The sequence below is a fragment of the Kryptolebias marmoratus genome, linkage group LG16 (assembly GCF_001649575.2).
Source record: "Kryptolebias marmoratus isolate JLee-2015 linkage group LG16, ASM164957v2, whole genome shotgun sequence".
NCBI lineage: Eukaryota > Metazoa > Chordata > Actinopteri > Cyprinodontiformes > Rivulidae > Kryptolebias > Kryptolebias marmoratus.
In genome coordinates, this window is record NC_051445.1 from 29,854,146 (window position 1) to 29,866,465 (window position 12,320).

The 12,320-nt window shown below is 39.3% G+C and overlaps 1 protein-coding gene across 2 annotated transcripts in view; it reads right to left on the bottom strand.

Moving 5' to 3' along the window:
- Positions 1 to 5,927: 5,927 nt before the first annotated feature.
- The window catches only part of ascc3 (activating signal cointegrator 1 complex subunit 3), a 297,685-nt gene continuing 291,292 nt past the window's right edge, over positions 5,928 to 12,320 (bottom strand). Inside the window, exons 41-43 of one of the 2 annotated variants that reach the window (XM_037980369.1) lie at positions 10,864 to 11,070; positions 9,722 to 9,897; positions 5,928 to 7,337 (exon numbers count right to left, since the gene is read on the bottom strand). In XM_037980369.1, coding sequence (XP_037836297.1) covers positions 7,190 to 7,337; positions 9,722 to 9,897; positions 10,864 to 11,070 — 531 coding nt within the window. In that variant the 3' untranslated portion in view covers positions 5,928 to 7,189. The remainder of the gene's footprint in view (positions 7,338 to 9,721; positions 9,898 to 10,863; positions 11,071 to 12,320) is intronic. The other variant, XM_017414246.3, reaches the window with a different exon arrangement.

The window sequence follows — 12,320 nt, forward strand, 5'->3', positions numbered from 1 at the left end:
GGAAATCAAATGTATTAACCAATGGAGGCCTGGATTTGGAGTCACACACAAAATTAAAGTGGAAAAACACACTACAGGCTGATCCAACTTTGATGTAATGTCCTTAAAACACGTCAAAATGAGGCTCAGTATTGTGTATGACCTCCCTATAACGCCTGGGCATGCTCCTGATGAAGTGGCGGATTGTCTCCCGAGGGATCTCCTCCCAGACCTGGACTAAAGCATCCACCAACTCCTGGACAGTTTGTGGTGCAACGTGACGTTGGTGGATGGAGCGAGAGATGATGTCCCAGATGTGCTCTATCGGATTCAGGTCTGGGGAACGAGTGGGCCAGTCCACAGCTTCAATGCCTTCATCTTGCAGGAACTGCTGAGACACTCCAGCCACATGAGGTCTAGCATTGTCCTGCATGATAAGGAACCCAGGGCCAACCGCACCAGCATATGGTCTCACAAATGATCTGAAGATCTCATCTCAGTACCTACTGGCAGTCATGCTACCTCTGGCGAGCACATGGAGGGCTGTGCGGCCGTCCAAAGAAATGCCACTCCACACCATTACTGACCCACTGCCAAACCGGTCATGCTGAAGGATGTTGCAGGCAGCAGATCGCTCTCCACTGCATCTCCAGACTCTGTCACGTCTGTCACATGTGCTCAGTGTGAACCTGCTTTCATCTGTGAAGAGCACAGGTTGCTAGTGGCAAATTTGCCAATCCTGGTGTTCTCTGGCAAAAGCAAAGCATCCTGCACGGTGTTGGGCTGTGAGCACAACCCCCATCTGTGGACGTTGGGCCCTCATACCATCCTAATGGAGTCGGTTTCTAACCGTTTGTACAGACACATGCACATTTGTGGCCTGCTGGAGGTCATTTTGCAGGGCTCTGGCAATGCTCCTCCTGTTCTTCCTTGCACAAAGGTGGAGGTAGCAGTCCTGCTGCTGGGTTGTTGCCCTCCTACGGCCTCCTCCACATTTCCTGGTGTACTGGCCTGTCTCCTGGTAGCGCGTCCAGCCTCTGGACACTACGCTGACAGACACAGCAAACCTTCTTGCCTCATCTAGAAGGCTAGGTGAAGAAGGCTATTGATGTGTCATTCTGGATGAGCTGCACTACCTGAGCCACTTGGGTGGGGTGGAGAGTCCGTCTCATGCTACCGAGTGTGAAAGCACCACCAACATTCAAAAGTGCCAGAAGCCAGAAAGCATAGGTACTGAGAAGTTGTCTGTGGTCCCCACCTGCAGAACTACTCCGTTATTGAGTGTATCTTGCTAATTGACAATAATTTCCACCTGTCGTCTATTCCAGTTGCACAACAGCACGTGAAATTGATTGCCAATCAGTGTTGCTTCTTAAGTGGACAGCTTGCTTTCACAGAAGTTTGATTCCCTTATTTTTTACTTCTGTGCTAACCACAGTTTGTCTATAAAGAATAGCATTTTTGAACATAAGGTTGTCCACAATTGCACATGGCACCAGGAACCCCTAGGTCGCAGATCAATGATAGACTTTGTTGTCATGTCTGATCTGCGGCCATGTGTTTTGGATACACAGATGAAGAGAGGAGTGAAGCTGTCAGCTGATCACTACCTAGTTGTGAGTCAGATCAGATGGTGGGGGAATTTGCTGGACAGACCTGGTAGACCCAAACGTGTAGTGAGGGTTTGTTGGGAACACTTGGCAGGAGAACTCTTCAGAAAGATCTTCAACTCCCACCTCAGCCAGAGTTTCACTCAACTGCATCTTAGTGGAGGAGACATTGAATCCAAGTAAGCCATGTTCCACGCCTCCATTGTCGAGGCGGCTGCCCTGCACTGTGGCTGCAAGGATATTGGTGCTTCTCGTGGTGGCCATCCTTGAACTTGGTGGTGGACACCCTAGGTGAAGAATGCTATCAAGCTAAAGAAGAGGTTTGATTCAATTCAATTTAGTTTATTTATGTTGCACCAACTTACAACAAAAGTCATCTCAGGCCAGTGTACAAAAACATTCACATACATTATAAAATGCCAAGTAATAAAAGTTAGAGTCAGCAGATTGCATTAAATCTTCCAGTCTCCATCCGTAGCACCACATTGACAAGTGGAAACGAACAACTCCCTTTAAACAGGAAGAAACCTCCATCAGAACCAGGGACAGGATGGGCAGCCATCTGCCTCAACAGGTCAGGGTTTGAGAGGACAGGAAACAAATACAGACAAAGACAAAAGGATTGGTCCAGGTTTAGTTTATATGGGAAGAAAGACAAAGATATACAAATGTTAATGATAGAAATAATTACAAACATGGAGAGTAGAGCAAGTAAAGACAGCAGCAGAGTGAGGAAATGTGGTCAGTTTGTCCTCTAGCAGTCTAAGCCTAAGGTAGCAGAAATAAGGGATAGCTTAGGAAGCAAAGCCAACCCTAACTATAGGATTTATAAAAAACAAAAGTCTTAAGCCTAGTCTTAAAAGTAGACAGAGGGTCAGCCTCACTGGAAGTTAGTCTCACAAGAGAGAAGCCTGATAACTGAAAGCTCTGCCTCCCATTCTGCTTTTAGAAAATCTAGAAACCAAAAGTAAATTTTATGTTTGAGAGTGAAGTGCTCTGTTAGGAAAATATAGAACAATAAGATTCTTAATATAAGATGGAGCTTGGAGGTTGAGAGCTATGTATGTTAGAAGTAAGATTTTAAATTCTATTCTGAATTTGACAGGGAGCCAATGGAGAGAAGCTAACTACTGGAGAAATATGATCTCTCCTCCTAACTCTCATCAGAACTCTGGCAGCAGCATTTTGCATCAACTGAAGACTCAGGACACCCAGATCATAGAAAATTACAATAGTCCAGCCTAGACATGATCATAGTGTGGTGGCACATGTGTCGCAGAAAATGTACAATTGAAATATGTTGCAAAAGCCCTACTTTAAAATGACCTTTAAGGCACACAAACCCGTTACAGATAAGGCTAGAGACGATTTCCTGCAGTTTAACAATATTTATTTGCTGCATCTGTTATTTCTGTACAAAAATATGTAAATTAAGTTAAAACCACAATCACTCTCACACACTGTGAAGTAGTGCAGTTGAACAGTCAAAAACAGGTGACCTAAAGTAGACTCTTCAGCCAGTTTTAACTTCTTTGCCTCTCATTTATTGTTTTACATCTTATGGTTTTACATTTGACCCGACCTCCTCCTCACTCATTTCACTCTGATTTTATAACAAATTAACACCACAGCTGGAGGTAATTAGATCCAACCATCATATGACAGGTCAAAGCAATAAAATTCAGAACAAAAAAACCTGAAATGCAATTATTCCAATTTCCAAACTCTGCTATTTAACAAAATAGTCTGCAAACTAAAAATAAATAAATAATACAGAACTACTCAAAAAATTACCTAAAGAAACAAACAAAATACAAAGATAAGAAATCCCTCCACATGGTATGCCCCGATGTCCTCCAAGACCTCCCATACCCATTGAAGAAAGTGATGAGAGCCAGCCCCTCCCACACACCTACTTGGGCTGCAGTCAACCTAGGGACAAACAATGGTGCGTCTAAAAACTTAAAACTAAAGAAACATGTATCTAAGGTGATAAAGGAGTTACCTTTAAACAAAACATAGTAAATGATAACTGTAACATAATGCTGTCACCCAAACCCGGGATAAAATGAAGCACAATTACCAAAAACAATATTTAATTCGAACAGTTCGGCGGCTCAACTCTGTGACTGCAGGGAGAACAGGGTAGGAACAAAAAAGCATAAAATAAGAACATAGTGCACCACAAACCAGAAGGACCACCGCCTGAAGAATCCACCACCAACAGCAAGAGCTGGCTATGGCCCTGTCACAAACACAAAAGAAAGTAGAAAACTTACAAAACATTCAATTTACATACAAACAAATAAACCCAAATCAAAAAAATTAAAAACAGCTCAGTCCAGACTAAGACAGGTGGCCCAACAGCAGTAGGCTTAGTGTGTTCAATAATGCTCCGTCCTGAAGACGAGGTGAACCAACAGGGCCGCAGAAGATGCTTGTTATTTACATAACTGATTTGTTGGGTTTCATGGATAAAAATAACTGAGTATCATCAGCATAACTATTAAAATTCAAACCATACTGTCCAATAACTTTACCTAATAGAAGCAGATATAAAAAGTATTGGTCTAAACCTTAAGGAACTCTATGACTAACTTTGGTATATGAAGAATCCCAATAACATGTTCAAGCCTCTGTAATAGAATATTGTGATCAAATGTAGCACTGAGATCCAACAGGACAAGTATGGACACAAATCCTCTATCTGAGGCCATGAGAATATCATTAGTAACTTTCACTAGTGCTGTTTCTGTGCTATGAGCTCTAAACCCTGACTGAAACTCCTTAAACAGATTATTTCTGTTCGATATTCACTCAATTTATTTGCAAGTATTTTCTCAAGAACTTTTGAAATGAATGTGATATTGGATGTAGGTCTATAATTTGCCAGACTTCCTGAATTAAGATCAGGTTTCTTAAGTAAAGGTTTAATTACAGCAACAATAAAGCTCTGTGGTACACAACCGCGATCCAAAATGGGAATATTAATTAGGAGAAATACCTCTTTGAACAGTCTAGTTGGGATGGGATCCAGCTGACATGTTGATGGTTTGCATGAAGCTATTATCTTTGATCATTCATAGAGGACAAAAATATCACTACTTAGAGTTATAGGGATATATGGTTCAACAGAGATAGGACTCTTCATTAGTCGAGCTACAGTACTAAACAGAAACATGTTCTTGTTCTCTTCTATTAAAAATGAATGATATACAGTTTTAGCTTTACAAAGGGCTTTCTTGTATGTTAGCAGGCTATCTCTCCAAGTTAAATATAATTCTTCCATGTTAGTGGAGAACCATTTTCTTTCCATCTTTGTATTTTAAAGTACATAATTCTGAATTAAACCAAGTAGCCAGCTTCCTCTGACTCATCTCCTTCTTTAGCAGAGGTGCAGTTTTATCAAGTGATGTTTGCATTGAAGTTGTAACTTTATAAACAAGATCATCCCAATTGCTGAATTTGAATAGAGTCTGTGTTTATTTTTATGGTTTATTTTTCTTGAGCTTATTTTTGGTTCATTTAATTTGGGCCGTGTTCTAGCTGACATTGTTTCAATGGGGGTTTAGGTTGGTAACAGAGGAGAAGCAGCAGAGAGGTGTGTACGACTACAACTCTGCTTCCTAAACTGGAAATATTTGTATGTTCCTAAACATACAAATATTTTACCTCCATAATTGTTTTTTCATCATAAATTACATAGATGTGACATAATTATGTTAATAGTGACTTAAAACAAAGTTAATGATTAAAAAACATAGCAATAGTTTAAAACATAGGCGATGTAAAGCTCTCACCGAATGTGGGAGAAGTTCGGCCTTGGTAGAGACTCTTGATCAGCTCCAAGAAAATTTTGGCAAACTATCTGGCGGCTAAAATGGGGAAAGGACCACTTTATCAACACTGTGTATCCTGGAGGTGGAATGCTGTTGACCTCAACCTGTTATGTCATTGAGCATTGGAAGGAATACTTCAACGACCTTCTCAATCCCACCAACACATCTTCCATAGACAAAATTGACTCCGGGGACTTTGGGGTAGGTCCGCCCATAACCAGGGCTGAGGTCGCTGAGATAGTTAATAAGCTCTGCAGAACTCAGGGTAGATGAGATCTACCCTGAGTTCCTCAAAGCTCTGTATGTTGCTGGGCTGTCTTGGTTGACACACCTTTGCAACCAACCAAGGAGGCAACTCTGCCCACACAATCACCCCACTTCAGGATTTTGACACAAAAACTCTAAAAAGAAGTGATTAACATTTTAAATGAGAGAAATGGACCACTGAAGTGTTTTATGATAGTGTTTAACTAAAAGAAAAAATGAAAATAAAAACTCATTATTTTTACATTTTATTTTATTTCACCTCTAACTTCAAAGAAATCATTCAACTCATCATTTAATCTGTTTATACTGTTAAAGGAAATTTTCTAACCAAATAAAAACTTCAACTCATGACTCCTCCTTGTAGATGGATTCTGTCAGTGGGTGACCTGCAGTTAGTATCTGAGAACACAACTGGCCGACAAATATTCAGTTTATCTGTGCTTGTGTGAACTCTCTGGATATTTACTGTACATTCTGTCATGACACATCATGTGTAAGAGGAAGAGTAGAACATCTTAAACTGTGCTGTACATTGATGCTTGAAAAGAGAAGCTTGTAAATTTATGACTGAATCTTAGGGCCACTCAGAAAACAAAATTAGTCTTAAATTTCAGATTTCTAGAAGAAATGTCAAAATTAAACTGGAAATATTTTCAGAAAAAATTTGCAATGCTGAGAAAAAAAAAAATCTTTCAGGACTTAAGACAGAGGGAGTGAACCATGCTGTGCTCCTGAATCCAACTGGGTTTGTTGCTTTTCTTTTATCATTGCATCTGAGGCTTATGGCTGCAATTTTACTTGCTTAACTACAAAAAAACAAGCAGTATTTTAAATGAACCAGTCCGATGTGTGGTATATTACTCCCACTGCAACAGCTCACAGAGTTTGTTTTAATCTTTCACAATAAGAGTCTTTAACACATACACTAAGTGTTGACTTCTAAGTGCTTTCAAAATTCCTGCTGATCTCGGCATAAGTATTTGTTTTACTGAATAACAATAATGTAAGATAATTTTGTAAGATTCAGATGCTTAGAGACAGTTTTTTGAACTAGCCCTCAGTGTATGTGTTTAAGTCTGGTTCAACTAAAATATTGCATGTTACTTTGTAATTCATCCAGTAGAAGTGCCCCATAATCCCCACATACAACAAAACTAAATAAAAGAAATACAGTCAGGTTCAGAATTACATCAAGGTTCACTTCCTCTAGTTGAAGTCTTAAAGGATGACTTTTCTGAGCATTGCAACTTTTTTCTTTAAATATTTCAATTCTTTTTCAAAAGAAAATATTTCTTTGATGTCAAAACTAGGAAACAAAACAAAAAACAAAATCTTCCTCCTTTTCCTTTCTTCTGATTGGCCCTAATCCTCTGTTGTACAGATTAAACTTCATAAAATTCATAAACTTCATCCTGAACATGAGTTTCAGATCTTTCTGTGTGTGAGCTCTTCTGCTGCTGGAGGAGGACACACGGTTCTCTCTGTCCCTGGTCTTCAGCTGAGGGACAGCTCAGTCACAGAATCCACCACCTTGGTGTTGACCTGCGCTGCAATGTTGGTAGGTGTTACATTCAGGTGGATGTCGTACTGTTGGTCCAGACCCAGGTAGCTGTCACTCATGACATACAGAGTGTAGATGCACCTGCGGGCAGACAGTTTGCTGGTTATGCATGTTTAAACTGGGCTAATGCTCACTGTGTGCTGAAAAAGGCCAATAACTGGAGCTGAAATTATAGAATGGAAGTTTATAAAGTAATGAAGACACAACTGTCTGCAATGAAAACACTCTATTTGAATCAAAGACTGAAATGTCTCATTATGTGAGCAAACACTGAAAACACAGCAGGAAGAATTGAACTACAGTCGTGGAAAAACAAATCCAAGTCTAAGGTTTTACATATCAGGACCTAATAAAAATGATCTGGTCTTTACCAGGTTCTAAAATGATCCAAATCTAACCTAACATCTACAAAAGCCTACAACAGACTCCACCACGTTGTTTTTCTTAAACAAAAACAAAAAGGAAAAGCTGCAAGTGAAAACTGCATCCAGCCTGGCTGCTTCCACATGATTTCAGAGGTTCAACATCAGCCAGGACAGAAGCTGCTGATCGAATGTATTAATGAACTGATTATCATCAGTATGAAAACATTTTTACAGGGTTCCTCCTACCCAGTCCTAAAAACTGTGGACAAGTCGCTGTGTTGGCAACCTGTACATTACAGAATCAATATCAAAATTTATTTGTTGGTTTTTAGGTCTGATTATGTTCTTAGTCTTGTATTTACTTGTTTATCAAACCTGCTTTTACCTCATGAGCCCTCCAGATCCCTTAGGTCCTCCTTTCCTGATTTTCATCTGGCTGATTAGCATATCTAATCAAAAATACTCCTGCTAATGTCCATCAGACTGATACTTTAAGCAGCCTTGGCACCATTAGCATATAACAGTCTATGCTCTGCACATTTGCATTTATGTACTCAGACCAATGCTTTTCAGTTGAGACAACAGTGACAAACTGCACAGATGGAGTCAGGCTAAGGTGTTCAGGTAGGTGGATTTCAAGAAAGGCTTCTTTTACAAATTTGAAAACAGATACAAAAAACTGGCACTTGTTTGGCTAGCTATTAGCCTAGCCTTGATGAAGACTTCTGCCTCTTTCTCCAAACTCTGTGCTCTTTGACTGATGTCACAGCTGATGTGGTAATAAATCTTGATAAACATTGGACAGAACATCACTTGACATAACTTAAAGTTGACTGGACTGTCCCTTTAGGAGAGCTATGCAGAAACCAATGTCTGCAGATCTCAATGAACTGAAGCAACATTAGAAAGAAGTTTGGACCAAAATTTCTTCACAACCATGCGAGAGACTGAAAGACTGATAAAGTCCTACAGAAAACCAATTCTGAAATTTCTTGCTTCCAAAGGAGGTTGTACAAGCTGCTGGGTCAGAAACTGGAGGCAGTTTTAAACATTTTGGCTTTGTTTTTGTTACTAAACAGCACATCATAATGTGTCATGTGTTGTTGTTTAGTTGAGGTCCTATTTACCTCATTTTAAAACCTAGAGTGAACAAGCTAAGTTTTTATTTTGTCCTGAAATGTAAAACGTTATAACTGAGACATGTAGTTAGTTTTTAAACCATAGTGAGGTTAATTTTGTTTTAGTATTATGAACAGCAACAAGGCTGTTGCTTTGTGTACTGGTACTGTAAAAAGGAAACTGAATTAAATTAAAACACTGTTTTAACACTTGATCAAGAACTGAATTAGGATAAATGGAACATCAAAGACAGCACTACAATAAATGCACTATTTCCTCTAGTTTGAGCTTTATCTAATATAAATTAGAAGCTACTTTCAAACTACTATAGATAACTAGTATTTTTTTTTTAAACCTGCTGCCAAACACAAAACTATCACCCCTGTGACCTCAAATTCGCTTTAACCGCTGACATCCCCAACTTAAAGATGTTTGTTTAAAATGTTGCTATTATCTATTGAAATCAACTCTGTTAGAAAATTATCTCATAAAGATTTTAAGGAAACTTTCAGAACGTAATTATTGGGATGACATCGACAACTCATTAACTTTTGGAGTCAACCCAATTCAAGACAGCTGCCACAGCTATGCAACCTTAGCATACTCAAAAACTGCTCTAACTCAGTGAATTTTCCAGATATTGGCCAAAAATCTGGTGTTTTAGTAACTCAAAGTCATTCCCAACTCATATTCCAACCGCTAACTGATCATGTTAGATATCACAGGAGATTGTGCATAATAATAGTTTCAAGGTTTGACCAAAACAGATCTGTTGTTTCTTTTAAGATGATCTTAGTCTAAAACTGGCATGAAAGATGGCGAGCAATAGAAAGGCTAGGCCTTAAATTTAATAAATAAATTGTTCTAATTTCCTGTGGGCTGCAGGTAAACAGGGTCAGAAAGCTCAGAGTGAAAGATGTAAATGTTTTTTTCCTTCAGTGGAACTGGACCACTTTGCTCAAAGCTAGAGTAGTTGTTTACTTTCCAGTCCTCTCCGGTGTGTAGAAGGCCACGGACGCAGCTGTGTGACTGCGCACATATCCAACCCGTTTGACAGCCAGCAGCTCCCTGCGATCCAGCTCCCCAAGGACCAGAAACCAGCCCTCATCCTTCACTTTAGGGAACCTGGGAGCCTGGGCCTTACTGTCCTGCTTTCTCTGAAACAGCACACACACACACATGGCTCACATGTAAAGTTTACACTTTTCACATGGGTTAATCTTTTTCAGACTCTTAAAGAGATAGTTCAGCCATTTTGAAGTGGGGTTCTCTGGAAAAGTTGTAGATAGCTATTTGACTAACCTCATTTTGAGGAAACACAGTTTATTTATGACATGATTGATGAACTAACATCTATTCTGAATTCAGGCAAGACCAAAATTTTAAACAACCAAATCTCTAAAAATTTTTCAAAGCTTGTTTATAAACCTTTACACTTTCTAAAAGCATGATTATTTACATTTAATTCTATTCAGCAGCTAGTTGTAGCACTTCCAGTGTAGCCTGGAGCACTTCTTCTTGTGCAGCCTGGAGTTCTTCCAGCATGAAAGTCATATTTTTTCTGCTGGAAGAACTATGTAATGCAGAACTGATGGCGTGATAAAGGTTTAATTAATAGTGTGAAAGCAAAAAATGTCGAAGATTGGAGATGTTTTAAGCCGACTGATTTGGTAGTGGGTTCGTTCCAACTAGCCATGATGGGCTCCTCAATACAGTCTGAGTGGACTCAATTCTAATGGTTCCAAATTTTAACACCACCATCAGTTTCTCAGTACAATGTTATTTTACTAGAAGTACTATAATATTCCTGCAGAAGTGCTCCAAGCTGCACTGGAAGTGTTACAGCTAACTGCCGCTGCTATTTGCAGCAGCTGCATTAAAAACAACTAACAAACAAAAAAACAACAACACGACAAATCAATCTGTACAATTAAACAATAACTAAACTTACTGTACTAAAATAACAAAAGTGTATAGGCTCAAATATTTTTTCTCAAAAGAATTATGTGCATAAACAACATCATGTAAACTTTGCTGTCTTTGTTGGTTGAGAACAACACACTCCACAAAGATAGTGTTTATTCATTTTTCTTCTCAGCTTTCTGTTACTGGCAAACACTGACCCTCTGCTGGCCCACGTTGACCCGTTGCAGTGACACCTGCAGCACATACTCCTGGTCAGCGTGGACATCCAACCAGCTGCTGTCTTCTCTCAGGTTAGTTCCTGCTGCAGGGAGGGGGCGCTGCATCTGCTCCTGGCTCTGCTCCCACCAGCCCTTCACACTTAGATGGACCTCGAGAACAGGGAGGTGGCTCAGGAAGGACCAGGCCTAGAAGGGGAGGAGCAAGGGGATGAAGAGAGAGTGATATTGGTTTAGAGAGAAATTATGATGAAGACTGACTGACACCAAAATGCCATAACATTTTGACCACTGACAGGTGAAGTGAAAAACCAATCTGTTGTACAAAAACACCTGGCAACATTTAAACATTCTGTCCTTGGGGTTGATGGGTTGGAGGCAGAAAAATGAAGAACCTAAAGCCTGTATTTCACCATGCTGCCCCAGTTTGTGGAGGTAGTTTGTGAAATGTTTGCAGGTGTTCTCGATCTCCTTGTGAATTTCAGGGACACACATTTCTACCACATGGACTTTGAACATGTTAAAAAAATTGGCACAACAAAGTCTCTATCAAAACAGTCACAGAGTCATGGGTGTTCTGAACCCTTTTCAATTTAGTTTTTGTAATTTTAAAACACTAGAGCTAGATTTTTTTTGTAAATTGCTGCTTGTTTATTGATTTTTTGTATTTATTTATTATTTAGCTATAAGATGGAAACATAAATATGTGCAAAATATAATGTGCATAAAAAACCCTCAGAACTTCCCTTCAAAACACATTAACAAAAAGAACCTGTGAAACCTATGAATCTGAAACTGTCAGGGTGTGGTGAGTTGGGACCCAAGGATGCAGACTGAACACTGGAAGAATATGGAGTTAGATTTGTTTCACAATTATTCAATCAAAAAAAAAAATCATGTCAAACAAAAAAACATCTTAAAACTTTTTAATCATAAAAATATTTTTTTACAAAACAAAAATTTATTTAAAGATTTTTTTTTTTTGATTGAAGTCACTAATTTTTTGATTGAAACTCTTTTTTTGGTTGAGTCTATTTTTTTTTGGTTGAACTCGTTTTCTTGCTTATACAACTTTATTTGCTTTGGAGAAGCTTACATGAACATTCTGGGCGGGGATTAAGGACGAGCGATGTAAGACGTCTCCCTATTGGTTAACGCTGACTGAAGCGACAGACCCTGAGTACGGAAGCGCATTGCTATCACGCAGGGAAAAAAAATTTGAACGCTATGACGTTAAAACATGATACGTATCTTGTTAAAACGTGATAATTATCCTTTTAAAACGTGAGACGTATCTTGTTAAAACGTGATAATTTTATGTCCAGGAAGTGGCGGTATTATGCTAGGCTAGTACAGTGGCTAACAGGAATTGGTCAGGTTTCCCTTCATGTTTGGTCTACACGGATACGGATGCTGCTTTGCACTGTGGTTAAAACCAT